General features: G+C 42.9%; 1 protein-coding gene across 4 annotated transcripts; it reads left to right on the top strand.

Annotated features, from left to right (window-relative positions):
• Nucleotides 1-102: 102 nt before the first annotated feature.
• On the top strand, nt 103-14542 carry ncln (nicalin). Of its 4 annotated transcripts, none has more exons than XM_031745730.2 (15): nt 103-401; nt 993-1183; nt 2692-2836; nt 2941-3035; nt 5854-5934; nt 6108-6211; nt 10812-10900; nt 11089-11228; nt 11336-11514; nt 12137-12224; nt 12319-12357; nt 12606-12769; nt 12890-12943; nt 13180-13258; nt 14386-14542. In XM_031745730.2, the coding sequence occupies exons 1-15, from the start codon at nt 227-229 to the stop codon at nt 14446-14448; spliced, it is 1686 nt and encodes a 561-aa protein (XP_031601590.1). In that variant the 5' UTR covers nt 103-226; the 3' UTR covers nt 14449-14542. The 4 variants fall into 4 exon arrangements, with proteins under 4 accessions (XP_031601590.1, XP_031601597.1, XP_039462686.1 ...); XM_031745737.2 differs by having other exon boundaries at nt 104-401; nt 12609-12769; XM_039606752.1 differs by having other exon boundaries at nt 104-401; nt 11336-11562; nt 12609-12769.
• Nucleotides 14543-18146: the final 3604 nt, after the last annotated feature.

Below are 18146 nucleotides of genomic sequence, written 5' to 3'. Positions count from 1 at the left end.
AAACAAGATATCTCGTATTGTTTACTAGGCACTTTAGCAAATCGGTTTAATGAAAAAACAAAAAACAGCGGCGTCAGATTCGTCGGTTTCCCGTCCAGAGGTCGTCCAGCTGCCCGCCTGATCAGAAGTGGCTTCGGTTGCGGTTGGCTGGCTGTCAGTCTCTGGGAGCGGTGACAGCTGAACGGGTCGTTTTATCTTTAGCTTTGTGCCCAATACAGTCGCCACAATGTTTGAGGAAGCCAGCGAGGTGTTCGATAACATGTTTAAATCTTCATTTCCCCTCACCTTCATCGTCTTCATCCCGGCGGTGCTGATCCTGGTGTCTCCGCTCCCGGCCGAGGCGTCGCACGAGTTCACGGTGTACCGCATGCAGCAGTACGACCTACAGGGACAGCCGTACGGTAAGGTGGCTGCTTCTTTCGCCTGCTTGTCACAAAAAAAGCAGACATTCCTGCGTGAAGTTGGTGAGACTGGGCTCAGTGTCCGACACCAGTTAGCCTCGTTGTCATACACAGTAAGCGCCTAATTTCCTGTAGCGGAGTTTCAATGACACCAGGCTGCTAATGTAGCTTAGCATAAGCTAGCTCATTTCCTATGGCCCAAGCAGGAGCCAGGCTCCTTTAAATAATGCAACCAGAGCTTAGAGCTGAAGGCGTATCCTCATTTAGTGCGTTTAATGATTTTTTTTAACTTAAATGTGAGAGGCGCAAAACCCTGGCAGGCCATTCCTCCTCAAATTGATAACTAGGTGGATGAGTGAATGACCTGTAGGACTGTATAACATGTACACTGAAGAGTGACTGAGGAGATGAAGGGTGTCTTAAAGGGATTCTGTGGCAGAAATAAGTAAAGCAGCTGTCAGCCTTGACAAATACTTCACCACTCCAAGGTCTGGGCCAAGCAGCTTTTTCCACCCTCAGCATCCCTGTGTTGAAAGATTAGTTTCAGGTCTCACCCAGTGCTGCTCCAAACCTTGTGTCTTGTGTCCTCAGGTACCAGGAATGCCATCCTGAACACGGAGGCCCGTACTGTGGAGGCAGAGGTGCTAAGTCGTCGCTGTGTAATCATGCGGCTGGCGGACTTCTCCTATGATAAGTACCAGAAAGCCCTGCGCCAGTCAGCGGGGGCTGTGGTCATCATCCTGCCAAGGAACATGTCTGCTATGCCGCAAGACATAGTGCAGGTAGCATCCCAGTCTGTAACACCACAATCCACTATCATGTGCTTCTTCATTTTCACTTCAGTGCTGTGTTGGTTTCCACAGTGGGTTTAGTATATAGTGAAGTCAGAGTTTATTTCTATAGCACATTTTAAACAAGTTGACCCAATTGCTCCACAGGTTATGCAAAATATACGCTCTACATAACGGTCACTAAATCAACAATACATTTAAAAATAAAACAAAGTAAAAAAAAAAAAACACACTTTCTATAATAAAAGCTAGGGTGCCCTGCTCAACTAGAACTGAAAAAGAGGTAACATCAGGTCCTTGGTGAGGTTCAGCGCACAGTCCTTTGACTGTTTCCAGGTTGATTGTGCTTTCATATTAAAGGTATTGTGTTAGGTTTGAATCCAGTCAAGGCCACACGATCAGACTTCAAAGGCTGAAGTTTTGGGATTGCATTTGCACCGTAGCACCTTGGCCCATCATTCTTTGTAATTTAGTAAAGCTGTGAAGCTGGTTTTGTTTTAATCAGAGCAGCAGCACATTTATGACAAGCCCGTCTGATTTGTATATTATAGGCTTATTTTGGTAACTCTGGTGTTTGTTTTTACATAATCGTGGGCCATTTTTTAAATACAAATTCACTAAAGCAAAGAGAAACATATAAGCCTACCCTGTCCTAATAAAAGCTCTGCTACCATTGAGTGAATGATCATTGATTTTATTAGTGTAGCTATAATTTATTGCATTACAACAGCAGCTAAGCTACTTTGTGCTCACAGCCTTAGTTTATATTTATAATTTGCAGAAGATATTATCAAGTAAGGCATCAGGTCTTGAGAGAAAAATCTTGATGGTACTGATGGTACTCGTGATGGTTGTATTAAGACATTTCACAACATGTGACTTACACGTATACATCGCAGGAAGGCAAAAATGCAGACACACCCAGTGTTGACATTTTTTTTTATGCATAGTATATTTTTTCCCCTCTCTACTGTTAATAGTCTGCACACAGACAAAACTAAAGCATAATTTTACAGCAATAAGTGCCATGCTCAAGGGCACCTCAGTTGTGATAGGAATAGGAAGGCAGTTGTTTTTTTGACAGCATCACCTCTTTGAGCTGTTTTTGAAGGGTTTCTTTGCACCGATTTAAGCCCGAGCATGTGCAACCTTCCTGACACCTGACGGACTGAATGTTGTTTCAGTAAAGCATCCTCTACATGTTATGACTACTTAAACCTCCCACTTCACGTGTGGGAATCTTCTGGAAAAGGAGGGAGTTATAGTAGTAGTAGGCATTTGATGTGTTATGTTAAACTAATTAACATGTCTGGTGAATTGTTATCTGCACAGATTTTTGTTACACTTCCAGAAAAGCTCTGTAAATGTGTAAAGCAGTTTGCTGCTTCCTCCCATCATTTGTTGTTCTCAGAAGATCAGCGCTGGCAGAGATGAAGCGGTTGAGTCAGATTTCCTTCCCTTTTATTAACTCTGCTGTCCTCGACCGTGTCTCTCTGTAGCAGTTCATGGAGTTGGAGCCTGAGATGTTGGCTACTGAGACCATCGTCCCCGTCTACTTCGCCATGGAGGATGATGAGCTGCTGTCTATCTACACACAGACCCTGACCTCCTCGTCCTCACAGGGCTCCTTGTCAGCAGCCGAAGGTAGAGAACCTGCTGATGATCTGCACTGTGCACAAAACTGCAATTTGTATGATTTTAAACGTCACGTTTTAGATTTTTATAATGTTTTTTTGTGCTTTCTCTAGTCCTGCTGCATACGGCCACAGCCAACGGCTTTCAGATGGTGACCAGTGGAGCTCAGAGCAAAGCCGTCAGTGACTGGGCCATCACCAGTTTAGAGGTGAGCCACATTACAAACTGGTTGGATGTTCATTTATCTTTTCTGATTTCATCCTTGTGTTGTTCCTTGCCAGACTTTGGTGGTGGATAATGCTCCTGCTTTACAGCCTCCTTTACAGCCATGTTAACCATACTTACCTCTGTAAAAACTGATCCATGAGATAATTGCCAGAGTGTTTACTGCTCCTTATGACAAATAAAAAAAGGAGAAATTAGATATTAGTTATATGCATTTTAATTTGCCTTATATTTTAGTTTGTTGCTCACAGTTAGTTTATATAAAAAAAAATATATATGGTGAGGTTGGGGTTTAAAAAAGTCACGTTGATGTAGAAGTCTAAAAACCTCATGTAGCAAATATGACACCATTACTAGAGGTGGGAACACCCCATAATACAATATTATTTTTTATATTTTGTCATATGCTGAATATTGCAATAACATATATGTGAGTTATCAGCTTATTTTCAACTGCAAATGATGTGCTTAAAGGTAAACTTTATCAATAACTTTTATCTTATCTGGATAAAACAGATAACTCAAAAATTATTTATGCAAAATGAGATCATCAAGCGTACAAACGCTGTCATTAAATCCTGCCATAACTGAAATCAGTTTGCGATCGAATACGGTCATTCGATTTGTTTCTGATCATTAAAAATCACATAGACAGAAATTCACATGCAGAAAGTTTCCAGATTCATATTTAACTATTAATTTGCACCCAGCGACGTTCCTTTGTGGTGCATGAGGTGAGTCCTCTTGTTCTTGTGTTTTAATTCATTTAATAAAATATTTATATTTAATGTCCCCTGTATTAATACAGTATTGCCACACAAAATATTGCAATACTATGCTGTACCGTGTTTTTTTCCCCACCTCGAATATTTAGATTGCAGGGACCTCCAGTGTAAGATTACAGTTTTCATGTCTGCTACGTGTGTGTTACTGACTTCCAGTAACACTTCCACCACATTGTCAGTAGTCACTGTTGTTGTATCTTAGTCACTATTGTAAACTCTGTAGAGTACGTGTATGTTCATGTGAGGTAGATGTAAAGTATTAGGTTATCCAGTGAGATCCACAGGAAAAACGGTACGGTGGTTACGACTGTGTTTTACATAACGAAGGGTCACAGTTTAAACTTTTGTTTGGCTCGTTTCTCTGAGAGCTTTTGAAGGCGTTTTCCTCCTACAGTGAACACGAGGAAAATCAACTGAGTGAAATGAAACACGGTTTAATTTACTCATTGGGGACGCGGCGCTCGCTTCTCCTCACTGCATAACATATGGTCTCTTAAATGTTGCCAAGGCGAGTCGTGTTAATTAGTATTTTTGTTTTCATAAAAAAGCCTTCAGGCCAAACCATACACTAATACTTAACAAAAACCTATTTTCTCTCTCTGCTTTGAGGTGGAACCTGCTGCTGCCTGAAGCTCTGACTGTTGGTTTAGCGTTTTGTGTGTGCGACTCTGAATATGTGGGTGGGCTTAAACTCCTGAACGAGAAACAGTCGAGCAGGCCAAAAGCTGTGGATTTACTCAGCAGGGATTACTCTGACTTGATTCAGTGTTTCTGGACGGGAAATAATTCAAAGAGTTCTTACAATAAACTGCAGTTTTAAACTGCTTGGTGCTGTTTGACTTTAGGTACTCGTGTGTAAATAGGTGATGATGATGAACAGTAACTGTAACACTGCTAAAAACATGCACACATGATCATATCTTTTGCTCTCAGCACATTAATTTGCCAAAAAAGACTGAACGCCATGAACAAAGTCATAATTGATTTTGACTGTTAGCTTAAATAAATATTCTAATAAAAACAGTTGTACTAAAGGCTGCATGTGTTTTAGTCATTACATTTAATGACATTTTCCTCTGGTTCTGCCAGAAGTTTCTTCCTGTTAAAGTGTTTTTCCTTCACGCTGTTGCCAGGTGTTAGTGCATAAGGGGTCGTGTGATTGTTGGGGTTTCTTTCTAATACGGTGTCGGGGCTTTACCTTACAGTCTTTGAGGTGACTGCTGTTGTGAATTGACACTCTCTAAATTAATAAAATGTATTTTATTATTTTATAAATATATGTATAAATAAAATTGATTTGTTTTGTTTTAAACATGTAAATATAAATAAAAATACAGAACAAAAAACAAAAAGAAAAAACAAATGAATGAACAATGAATTCATGTTATTTAAAATTGACATGCTCAAAATGATTTCATCTGAAGACTTTGTCATCTGTCCGTCTGTGCACAGCATCGCTCCTCCTCCGAGAGTGTCAGTCAGATTCATTTGTCCTTGACTCTTAGTCTGTAAAATCAGCAAACTGATGGGAGCAGGACTTTACATTAGAGTAACCTTTGAACAGACGAGCGCGTTGATGTTTTGGTTTAAAATGTTCAAATGGATAGAAACTGTGTGTTTGCCTGAGAGTTTCATGGACTGTCTCAGTAATCGCAAACTCGTATTTAATGAAACAACTGTAGGGGATGCTTATCTCTAAACTTGCTTTACTCTAATTGGAGATGATTTATCTGAATTTCAGGAGCACATGTCACTCCATCCTCCATTCTCTTTTAATAAATGTAGGCGTGGTCCCTGCTGGTGAATGGTGAAGATTAAAGCTGATGCAGTCGACTGTTTTGGTACATTATATTGACTAAAAACAGTCATTTTGAGCTTTGTGTTAAAAAAGCCTGACTGCAGAGGATCAGCAGATTAGCAGAAGAGTGGAATTAACCGAACACAGTGAGATTGTTTTCTGTTCTTTCCCCTTTTATTCTCAGTGTGATATAACGGCTGAATCTGTTTGCTCACCAGGGCCGTCTGGCTGGAGTTGGAGGAGAGGACCTCCCCACCATCGTGGTGGTGGCCCATTACGACTCCTTTGGTGTTGCTCCGGTATGCTTCTTTTCTCCTAACTCAGTCATCACTGACAACTTGGACACAGTCAGGTGGTTTGTCAGTAAATATCTCCAGGATTTGCTAAAGTAGGAGAGGTTATATTTGTGGAGAGCTGGTCAAAAACGAGAAAATAGGGCAGCAAAGTAATCAGCCTGTGCTCTGTTGTGTAGTGGCTGTCATATGGAGCAGACTCAAACGGCAGTGGAGTGTCCATGTTACTGGAACTGGCCCGACTCTTCTCCAAACTCTACACCTACAAGAGGACGCACGCTGCGTGAGTAACAACGACCACGTTAAGATGCTTTCTGATCATTTGTGTCTCAGGTAGCACCGTGGTGCGATGTCTTCAAGCTAGACGTCGCACCGAAGGTCTGTTCTGCCCCTGCGTTCACACACACATGAACTCGAGTGACATCCCATTCTTAATCCAAAGGGTTTAATATGATGTCAGCTATAACAGCTTCCGCTCTTCTGGGAAAGCTTTCCACGGGGTTTAAGAGTTTTGTCAAAAATCCCCAAAACCATACTTCCAGAAGCATTTCTGTGAGGTCAGACGCTGATGTTGGATGAGAACGCCTGGCTCCGCTCTAATTCATCCCAAAGGTGTTCTGTCGGGTTGAGGTCAGGACTCTGTTTCCACAAAGTTGGGAGCATGAAATTGTCCAAAATATGCTGAAGCATTAAGAATTCCTTTCATAGGAACTTCTCACATCTTACATAAAGGGTGAGCCCAACTCCTAAAAACAACGACCCCACACCGTAATCCCCCTCCACCAAACTTGGCACAATGCAGTCACCGTTCTCCTGGCAACCGCAAAATCCAGACTCGTCCATCGAACTGCGCAATTGGTCACTCCAGAGAACAAGTGTCCACTGCTCCAGAGTCCAGTGGTGGTTTGCTTCACACCAACACTTTGCATTGTGCTTGGTGATGAAAATTAAGATGATTGAGCTGCGTCATTTCCGTCTGCCGTTTGTTTACTTTCTGGCAAAATGTCGAGGAAAAGTGCCGAGTTTTATCTGGAGCTTGTACCACTGATATTAATCTTTAATAGGGCTGTCAAAGTTGAGAGGAAACCAAAACAACTGCTGTACAATGCTCTCCGCCATCTTAGTTGAATTGGTCACATGACTGCATCAAATGACTAAAATGCGTCATGGTTTTTGAAAGCCTCCGTTTTCGCTGTCCACACCGCAACGCGAAAACGGCGTTTTCAAAAAACGCCGTCTCAGTGTGGACGGAAGGCCAAAACGGAGAGAAGAAGATGGGTTTTCAAACAAAAACGTATTAGTGTGGACATGGCCGAAGGTCACATGAAGTTTGGAGGTCTTTAGTGATCGAGTCTGCAGAAAGTCGCCGACCTCTGTGCTCTATGATTGCTGTTCCAAATCACTTCTGCTTTGCTATGTTACCTCTAACAGTTGACTGTGGAATATTTAGCAGCTATCACGGTGCAACGCGGCAATTCACTGAGATCCTGAGAGCAACTCCTTCTTTCACATGTTTATAGGAGCAGTCTGCATGACTTTATACACCTGTGGCCATGAAAGTGATGTGAACACCTGAATTCAGTGACTTAGATGGGTCAGTGAATACATCTGCAGCAAAGTGTATATGAGAAAACAGAAGTAGTATTGATTGCTGACCTCAGTAGTTCATGTGAACATAAGCTAGAGTCTGTTTGTTACGTCTGTCTCATTTGTTATGGTTAGGCTGCTTTTTGAGGACTGTATTGAATTATCTTTGCACTCGGCTGAGATAACGACCACATCTGACCGTGTTAAACACTCAGAGTGGTCAGTAATATCCTGATATGGTATGTCTGAAAGTACTTAACAGCAGAGGAAGTGAGAGAAATCGCTTGTTAAAGACCGTGAAAGTGGACTTTACCATAAGTGCATCGTTGGCACTACTGTAGGCCTTATATAAGATGGATGTAGTAAGTGATGGCATCCGTCAATGGTTTTTAATTGGAGCTGAACTGAAGCCTAGAGATTGGCTTCATCATTATTTTTTCCCTGCTGGAGCCAAGTCCGATCAAATATGGGAAGCTGAGTTATTACACAACAACCAAATCAAAACTATGTGACTGCAGGGCTGCGTTTAGCTCCAGCTAAACTTCATCAGATGCTTATTTAAAGTAAAAGAGATGTGCTGAGCATCTCACTGTCTTTACATGCTTCAGCTGATTGGGTAATGCCTCCTCAAAGTAATTTACACAAACACAGTACACTCATTTTATAGATTTGAATGTGCCCAAATTTAAGGACCCTCCTGACATCACTGTAGTTAGTCCAGCCACACATGCTGTCAATGTAATTTTATTCCTATTTAATGATATTATGGAAAAGAGCGGGCCTTTGTGAGGGTGATACAGTGGCTTGCAAAAGTATTCGGTCCCCTTGAACTTTCCCACATTTTGTCACATTACAGCCACAAACATGAATCAATGTTATTGGAATTCCAGGTGAAAGACCAATACAAAGTGGTGTACACGTGAGAAGTGGAACGAAAATCATACATGATTCCAAACATTTTTTACAAATAAATAACTGCAAAGTGGAGTGTGCATAATTATTCAGCCCCCTGAGTCAATACTTTGTAGAACCACCTTCTGCTGCAGTTCCAGCTGCCAGTCTTTTAGGGTCTGTCTCTACCAGCTTTGCACATCTACAGACTGAAATCTTTGCCCATTCTTCTTTGCAAAACAGCTCCAGCTCAGTCAGATTAGATGGACAGCGTTTGTGAACAGCAGTTTTCAGATCTTGCCACAGATTCTGGATTGGATTTAGATCTGGACTTTGACTGGGCCATTCTAACACATGGATATGTTTTGTTTTAAACCATTCCATTGTTGCCCTGGCTTTATGTTTAGGGTCGTTGTCCTGCTGGAAGGTGAACCTCCGCCCCAGTCTCAAGTCTTTTGGAGACTCCAAGAGGTTTCCTTCCAAGATTGCCCTGTATTTGGCTCCATCCATCTTCCCATCAACTCTGACCAGCTTCCCTGTCCCTGCTGAAGAGAAGCACCCCCAGAGCATGATGCTGCCACCACCATATGTGACAGTGGGGATGGTGTGTTCAGAGTGATGTGCAGTGTTAGTTTTCCGCCACACATAGCGTTTTGCATTTTGGCCAAAAAGTTCCATTTTGGTCTCATCTGCCCAGAGCACCTTCTTCCACATGTTTGCTGTGTCCCCCACATGGCTTGTGGCAAACTGCAAACGGGACTTCTTATGGTTTCCTGTTAACAATGGCTTTCTTCTTGCCACTCTTCCATAAAGGCCAACTTTGTGCAGTGCATGACTAATAGTTGTCCTATGGACAGATTCCCCCACCTGAGCTGTAGATCTCTGCAGCTCGTCCAGAGTCACCATGGGCCTCTTGGCTGCATTTCTGATCAGCGCTCTCCTTGTTCGGCCTGTGAGTTTAGGTGGACGGCCTTGTCTTGGTAGGTTTACAGTTGTGCCATACTCCTTCCATTTCTGAATGATGGCTTGAACAGTGCTCCGTGGGATGTTCAAGGCTTGGGAAATCTTTTTGTAGCCTAAGCCTGCTTTAAATTTCTCAATAACTTTATCCCTGACTTGTCTGGTGTGTTCTTTGGACTTCATGGTGTTGTTGCTCCCAATATTCTCTTAGACAACCTCTGAGGCCGTCACAGAGCAGCTGTATTTGTACTGACATTAGATTACACACAGGTGCACTCTATTTAGTCATTAGCACTCATCAGGCAATGTCTATGGGCAACTGACTGCACTCAGACCAAAGGGGCTGAATAATTACGCACACCCACTTTGCAGTTATTTATTTGTAAAAATGTTTGGAATCATGTATGATTTTCGTTCCACTTCTCACGTGTACACCACTTTGTATTGGTCTTTCACCTGGAATTCCAATAACATTGATTCGTGTTTGTGGCTGTAATGTGACAAAATGTGGGAAAGTTCAAGGGGGCCGAATACTTTTGCAAGCCACTGTATATGGCTGGTAACCTGTGTTGTCTTGTTTTATTGAAAAATCTGTGAATTTCTCTGTTATTTTGACTATTTGTTGAATGACCACAAGCACTCAGGAGATTTAGATTTGATTGAATTTTATTTCTATAGCCCTGAATCACAACAACAGTTGCCTCACGGCGCTTTATAACAATCAAATTACCCACTTTGAACAAGCACTCGGCAACAATGCAAAAGAAACAGGAAGAAACCTTCGGCACAACCAGACTCAGGGAGGGACGTCCGTCTGAGGAGAAAGACAGACTAACAGACACGCAGTGGAGGAGAGCGAGAGATTTATTTAGTTTGTTTGTTGTTATTTGGCTTCTTCCACTTTAGCCTCAGCTTCAAGTTGTGGTCGTTGCATTTTAGATAAAACTCTTTGGACATATGCGTCATTTTAGAAAAACCTTGTTTTTTATTTTCCGTAGACGCCATAATTTCCAGCTGCTAACTCAGCATCATTTAAACACCACGTTCTGTCTGAGTGTTGCTGACCACGTGTTTACAACCACAGTGATGGCTGCTTCCAGCAGGATAAGACGCCATGTCTCAAAGCTTAAAAGTGTGCCTAGAAGACACCGCCCACACCATTACATCACCATTACATCACCACCAATAACACAAAGCAGGGCAGATCCATTCTTTCATGTCGTTTGCACACTTGAGCGAAACATCACATCAGCTCGAAGCTTGAAGCATTTTAGACATTCTCCTCTGGGCCCCACCCCCCGGCCTGTCTGACACCATGTCACATTTACATCTCTGATTGGACTGATTTGTTGCCATGTGATTGGCTGATTAGATGTTTGCAGTGAGTGTATATACCAATATTGCAATATAGAGTTCTCATGTATCGTGAATCGTGCTGTGTTCAGGTACAACCTGCTGTTCTTTCTGTCCGGTGGAGGAAAGTTTAACTACCAGGGCACCAAACGCTGGCTGGAGGACAATTTAGACCACACAGGTATCGTTCAGCAGTCTCACACAAACCCCTGACGTATTCATGCATCCATAATCCACATTTCAACATCAAGTTAATGTATATAAAAACATATTTTATAATTATTTAATATAGTTTGTAGTATTTTTAGTAGTAATGTGTTTAAAAGCTGGTTAGATCTGTTGTCTCTTCTTCCCCGTCTTCCTCGTCAGACTCCAGTCTGCTGCAGGATAACGTAGCCTTTGTGTTGTGTCTGGATACTTTGGGGAACGGAGACTCTCTGCACCTCCATGTGTCCAAACCTCCCAAAGAGGGAACCCCTCAGTATTCCCTGCTGAAAGAGCTGGAGGCGGTAAGAAGTCACAGACTCGATGATGGCAGAGTCTTGGAGCACCTTAGAAGGATCACCTCGTCTCACCTTTCTTTCAGAGGTTAAATTCTTCTGTGTCGTCCTCCCAGGTGATTACGAGTCAGTATCCAGAGGTCAAGTTCTCCATGGTCCACAAGAAAATCAACCTGGCTGACGACATGCTCGCGTGGGAGCACGAACGTTTTGGGATCCGCCGCCTGCCCGCCTTCACTCTGTCCCACCTGCCCTCGCACCGCCTGGCTCAGCGCTCCAGCATCATGGACGTGCGGTCAGTGTCCCCCTCCTCTCGCCACGGAGCGGGAGAGCCCCCTGCTGGGTGGGTTCATTATTGCAAGTCTCTTGAATCACCAAAAAATAGTGTTTCCATTCCAGCTGCTGGTCATGAGCTGTGGTCAGATTCTTGTTTTCGCTCAGGAAGGTTGTGACTGAAATGGTCTTTATGATGAGATGGTCATTTTCTTTAAATTGCCTTTAACATTGATACACCAGACCATCTACATAACCTGTATTTCTTTTTTTGTTTTTACTCCATTTTCTTTATTTTATGATATTTTCCACCAAGATTCAGGAAAATCGTAGCAAAGTCATCATCTAGATGGTCTTTTTTACTCTACAGACAGGCAGGAGTTTTCCATGCTGTCAATAATGTTTATAATGTTTCATCTAAACGAGGTTGTAAGGAGTCAGGAGAGTCGTTTCCTCTCCTGTAGCCATCGATTTGTCTTTTCTCTGTGAGCGAGCGTCTTCTCAGACTTCCTACGTCTCAGCCTGTCTGTGTGTGAAAACAGACGCTCTGTGATCAGTCTCACTTCTCTCCCTGGTTTCTGCTCTTCGCCTCGGACGACTTCCTGTCCTCTAACTGTCTGCAAACTTGTATTTGTGTCTTACAGGCCTCACGTAGATGTGAAGAAGCTCAGCAGGAACACCAAGCTGGTAGCAGAGGCTCTGGCGAGGGTCGTCTACAACCTTACAGAAAAGGTATTAACAGCATTTTTAAAAAGGTTTAAACAGATGACGATTATAGAAACTGTGATGCTAATGTGACCTGTTTGTTATTCTTTTTACTGCAAAGGGAGCACCTGGAGACCTGCAGATTTTCACTGAGCAGATGGTACGTCACCTGTCTGTCCTGGTAAATCATCTGTAGCTTCAATGATCTGAATTTATAAGACATAATCCGAGTCGCACGCCTGCCTGGAACCTGATTAATTTTATTTTCCTAAAACATACACAGTGCAGCAAATAACTTGAGCATTCATTTTTAGTTCTGAATCTGGATTTATTACATCTTCAGTCTCTCAGCGATCACAGGTGATGAGCTCACACATGTCTTTTGTAATATGGTTGGTCTGCTACCAGCAGGTGCAGGAGGAGCAGCTGTCAGCCGTGGTGGACTGGCTCACGGCGCAGCCCAGAGCTGCTCAGCTGGTGGACAAAGACAGCACGGTGGTGTCCACCCTTGAGTATCACCTGGGACGCTACCTCAAGGATGTCAAAAGACACTACGTCAAAGCTGACAAGAGGTAAAAAAAAGGAAAAAGTCCACATCTGCAGTGATGGGAGGAAGGTTTATTTGATTATATTTTGTAGGTTTTGATCTGTTTCCTCGTCAGCATGTCAGCTTTTCATTCTCTCCTCTTCAGGGATCCAGAGTTTGTGTTTTATGACCAGCTGAAGCAGACGATGAATGCTTACAGGTACGGCTTCAGGGAGCTCGTTTTCTCTGCACGGAGGGGCTTTAAGGCTCCTCGTACCTCTGCAGCTCACAGCTAAATGTTGCCTCTAGGCTGTGATGTCATAATTATTTTTGAAACTTTGTTGCATATGAGATCAAATTCAGAAATTAAAACATGATGTAGTAATGCCAAAGATTATTATCTGCTGTCTTTCCCATGTTAAACTGCTCTGTGTTCTTTTCTTTTTTCTCACTCAGAGTGAAGCCCGCTATCTTTGACCTGCTGCTGGCTGTCTGCATCGCAGCCTACCTGGGGATGGTGTATTTGGCTATCCAGGTAAGTCTGTCCTCTGCTGTCATGTCACTTTATTCATGATGGCATATTTTCGACTCAGGCCTGCGCTCTTCAGATACATTAAGGGAACACTTAACTCTCACATCAGATCCAGGGAACCAAATACTCAAGTCGGGCAATTGACTGAGTACAAAATGATGTAACGAACATCAGCGGAGACGAACTTTAACCGTTAAAGGCTTGATTTGATTCACAGTCACATAAAAAGTTAAAGTTTTAAATCACAGGCTGAATCAGTGATGTTGCTGTTTGCACTCCTGACACAGTCTGGATATGAGACGGCGAATTCGTTCAGATTCGGATCACTGCTGTGATGCCGTTTGGTGGATTTGAACACAGTGTTGCATAATGTCCTAAAACGACTGCGTGGGCCGGTCAGTGTCTTTGTCATCCAGGACCTGCAGAGACGCTCGGGCCGCTGTACCCGCGTGAGGCCCAACAGCTGGTCTTTCATCCTGTTACCCAGCAGGTTACAAATATGCTGCCCCAGTTATACTGGATTATGTTGCAGGTGGAATAAAGTTCACCACAGCACATCCAGAGACTTTCACATCTCTCACGTTTACTCTGTGTGAACAGCTCTCATTGGTGAAGAAAACGGCGTCCTCCTGTGGCCTTGTCTAGCTCTTCTCATGTAACCTGTTCCCTGGTGTCTCCTCCACACTCTTAGGATCACTGTTAATGTTTTGTCAATGCCTCTTTTTGTATAGGACACACCATCTTATTCTTTTGCCTTTTTAAAAGCTAACACTAACAGTATTAACAAAGAGATCAGAAATTCATTAACAGATTTATTGCACTTCTCAACAATGAAGCGCCATCTGGTGGCAGATTGCTGCATAACCTTTAGAATACAACAATTTACTGGCATTTAGCATCAATTAAAATGGAAAACAATTAGTCTGGTACCGACTACAAGAGCAGCTAGATTAGCCCCAAGGCCAACTACAGACATACACTAACCCACACTAACACTAACCACTACCCCACACCTCACCAGGTGTAGTTAGTCAGCCAGTACCTGAAGATGAGTCCACTGTGGGGCTATAGAGGTCTGCAGGGAGTGTTGGGCTCGCGAGACTAACCCTGTTCCTTTTGTCTCTTTGCAGAACTTCGGACTCCTGTACAGTGTTGTCCGTAGAATCACTCAACCCAAGGCCAAGGCCCACTAAGGCGTGCAGCAGCGTTTATTGCCCCGGACCCTACTGTACCCTTTTTCCTCAAATTCAATAAACTCTAGCCAATAAGACACTGAGGCTGGACCGAGCTGCTGTTGTCACGATGGTTTTCAAACCAGCAGAATCACTTCCATTTCCTTCGTCCCTAATGCACAAACAATGATGTCAGATCCTGTCTTGCTGCCAACTTTGACCCGTTTGGTCTCATGGACCAGAATAATCAGGAATCATTTCAGTCTCCACAGACGTCTCTGTCATTCATTCAGTGTGGTCACTCATGTTGTTTTTAACCTCTAATGACGGGGGTTAATCTCACAGGTCATGATGAGATTGGTTGAGATGTCACGTCGCTGCACCGATCGCTCCTCGTCCCTCTTCTCGGCGTACTTCACGAACGTTGTGACGTCATGTGTTGTCTCAGGCAGCTAGAGTGGGAAGCTGACCGCACAGTTTAACCCAGAATTTCCTTTTGTCAGGAGGGCTGATCACCAGGGATCCAAGTCTCTCTAAATATAACGCTCACACGATCAGTCGCTGACGGTTCGCCGTGTCTGAAATCGTCTAGTGTGTAGACTCTGAGTGGAGATGTGAGTGTTGTGTCGAGAGCGACTGGAGCGTTTCCTTTGAGTGAAACCCTCAAACACGAGTACTGTTTACGGACATGACGCCGATCTGTCTAAATGAAATGTGAAGTAGTCTTTAGATCGTATCTCCAAGCCTTTTCTTTTTCCCAGTGCAGAATGATGAGTAAACCTTTCCCAGATGAGAACTGAATAATACAAATCCCCTGTCACATCATTAATGTAGTTGTGTAGTGATAGTTTTCACGTTGGCGTGTCCTTGTTTGCTTTTCGTGCCATTTGTTTGTTTCCTGGTGCTGTGACGTGTCGTCTTTGTCTGATTTGCCTTTTTTAAATCTCCAAACTGATTTAGAGAAATGGTCACGCTGGTGGCACGAGCTACTCGGAGAGCTTGTTTCAAAATGTCACACGGAGCCATGTTTTTTCTCTCTTATCTAATCAATACAATATGCCCCTCCCCTTTTCTAATCAGTAGATGGGACCTTTTGCTGACTTGCAAAAATATGATTTGACCAAATCAGATATTTTTTAAATCCTTGCCCTCGTCTTTGCTTTGGGTGAAAAGTGTTAATTTGCTTTTTTAAAAAAAAAAATGTATTTTCTCTGTTACCACATGACCTGTGACCCCTCCCCCTCCCAATCAGCAGACCCATGGAGGGGGAAATGACTGTGTGGTACATATGAGTTATAATTTATTAAATGGCTTTGTTTTTGTTTCGTGCACTGAATCTGCTTCACCTCATCTGCAACACTTGATCTTTGCAATGAAAGTGAAAACGGTTGTGATTAAAAATAAATGATACATGAAAAACACTCAAATCATTCTTTACCCACATGTTTTATTTAATGAGAAAAAAATGAAACGATAACATTGGCTGAATGGTATTAAAATTGTATTACAAAAAAGCAAGTATGAGGTTTGTTTTTATCAAGTAGTCGTGTTTTAGAAAGTGGCCAGATTTAGTTCAGCTGAAAACCTCGGGGGTCATTTGTACATCTTTGTGCATCAACGGTCCAAAACAAAGTTAAAACACATTTGAAATTAAAGCGATTTCGTTAATCACCCTTCAGTCACACTGGTAACAATTGCCAAATGCACCTTTTAATTTTGATCTACTGATGAACAATAAAAATAATACTAATAAATTACAGTGCAATGCGTAAAAATACCTGCAGGGCTTTTTCTGGCCCTGTCACTCAGCGCTCCTCTTCGCTCATCACCGGCTCCCACAGACACTCGCCTCATCAGCTCGGGTGGAAATTTTGGCACAATCAATTCATGACAAAGCTTTGGGTCAAAAAGTTTGAGGCAGTTTCTGAAAGTTTGTTTCTGCCACCGAATTTCTTTTTATTTCATTTTTTTGCAATTGAAATTTTCATTAACTCTACCTGGCATTTTTTTTTTTTTCAGAGGTGGAAAAAAAGTTTCCATATTGACCAGAAACAATCTGAATGTAATTTTTGTTTGTTTATTGGGAGAGGACGAAGCTGAGGTGCCAAGATCAACGTGTAATAATCTGCTTACTGCAGTCTCTTAAATAAGGTGACTTCTCAAACATGCCGTTACACTGATGAGTCTGTGGAAAGTACCCTTTGTGTCATCACTCCCTAAAACATTTTTAGTAACTGCAAACCAGCCAACATACCTGAACAACAACAAAAACACCAGATGCGACCTCATCAGTAAGGTCGCCCTGTCAGTTATGATGCTTTGGCGACTGTATGCATACAGGGACCAAATATATCCTCCTCCTTTCACTTTTCATCACCTGCAACAGGAGGTCCTGGGAGTCCTTCACTGATTTATCATCACTCCCCTAAATATAAGGGAATGGGGGCGATGAGGTGAGAGCGTACAGCGTGCTGTGCTGCTAACATCTCGGTCCGTTTATGCTGGTTTAACGATGTGTTTGTAAACACTAACATCACGCCCTGATGTTTATGGTGTATGCTGATGAGGTCCGTTCACATGACCTCAGCTGTACGCCAGTGTTGACAGGATGGTTTTAGTCAACTCTGAGCCGGCGCTGGGCGATATGGGTGAAATCTGTCATAATGATCATTTTTTATATTCAGAATTTGTACTTGCTGATTAAAAACACAATGAGGTTCTGAAGGACAGTGACCAGGGTGGAAGCAGTTAGCACGTTGGCTAGTGTTATGCATAACCATACTGCCCACCCCAAGAACAGTTACTTGTACAGACATCAGCGCAGCTGTACGACACGGTGGGAGAGACCTTTCTGAGAGCGCCACATCAGGATTTAGGGGGTGAGTCACACCTGATCCAGGTCGTGGATTGTTGAGGGTTTACTGCAGACTTCATTCTGAGCTCATCAGCAAACTATGGATAGTCTCGCCTCACAGCTGAAGCAGAAGGACAGCAACATGTCGGATCAACCGTGTCACCTACAGTACAGATGTGTCATAACTACAGTAAAACGAGTGCAAGCCAGCATTCAGATTAAATGGAAGAGGTCGGAGACTAGATCCAGATGTTTGCCACGTAGATGGACAACCCCCCCGGTCCCTGAAAATATCCAACCTGGGCTGTCAGACGATCAGCGACTCGCACACAGCAGGAAAAACAACGACACATCTGAAATATAAACAGTGCTCTCTCTCAGGAAAAATAACAGCAGCAAATTAAAATAAATCAACGCAGATAACCTGCACTAACAGATACTAAGGAAAAGGAAATAAGTTAGCTCTATCCCCCCAAACACGATGCGAGGAGCGTGGAAGACAAACAAAGCAAAGCGGATCGTCTCATAGGGACAGACGACATCTGCAGCCTGCTCCAGCAGCACAAGCATGCTGTTCATCCAAACAAGCGCTTGAATTTGATCGAGAAGGTGGAAAAACAGAAATATCCCTTATTTTCTACAGCGGCCATTCCCACTAAAGCACGAGCTGGAAACCAGCGAGGGAAAACCGAGGGAACGGTTCCCTTTCACTCGAGTTCAAGTTATTAATATGCTCAAATTACAAATCATAGAAAAATCTTCCCTTAGGCTGGGGGAAACGTTTCTGGGACATTTGTGTGTTCTGTGGCCTCGCTGCTCAAAAAAACACAAAGAAAACAAACAGATGCCTTTTAGGACGAGTTAG

Source organism: Oreochromis aureus, linkage group 23 (genome assembly GCF_013358895.1).
Source record: "Oreochromis aureus strain Israel breed Guangdong linkage group 23, ZZ_aureus, whole genome shotgun sequence".
In the NCBI taxonomy this organism is placed as follows: Eukaryota; Metazoa; Chordata; class Actinopteri; order Cichliformes; family Cichlidae; genus Oreochromis; species Oreochromis aureus.
This window is presented reverse-complemented; position numbering and strand designations above follow the sequence as displayed.

What these genes read in the sequence shown, in the direction of transcription:
- ncln (XM_039606751.1), top strand. Translation starts at nt 227, where the DNA reads ATGTTTGAGGAAGCCAGCGAGGTGTTCGATAACATGTTTAAATCTTCA. An exon ending in GGGCCATCACCAGTTTAGAG is followed by an intron (nt 3,036 to 5,853) that starts GTGAGCCACATT and finishes TTTGCTCACCAG; the next exon opens with GGCCGTCTGGCTGGAGTTGG. An exon ending in CAGACGATGAATGCTTACAG is followed by an intron (nt 12,944 to 13,179) that starts GTACGGCTTCAG and finishes TTTCTCACTCAG; the next exon opens with AGTGAAGCCCGCTATCTTTG.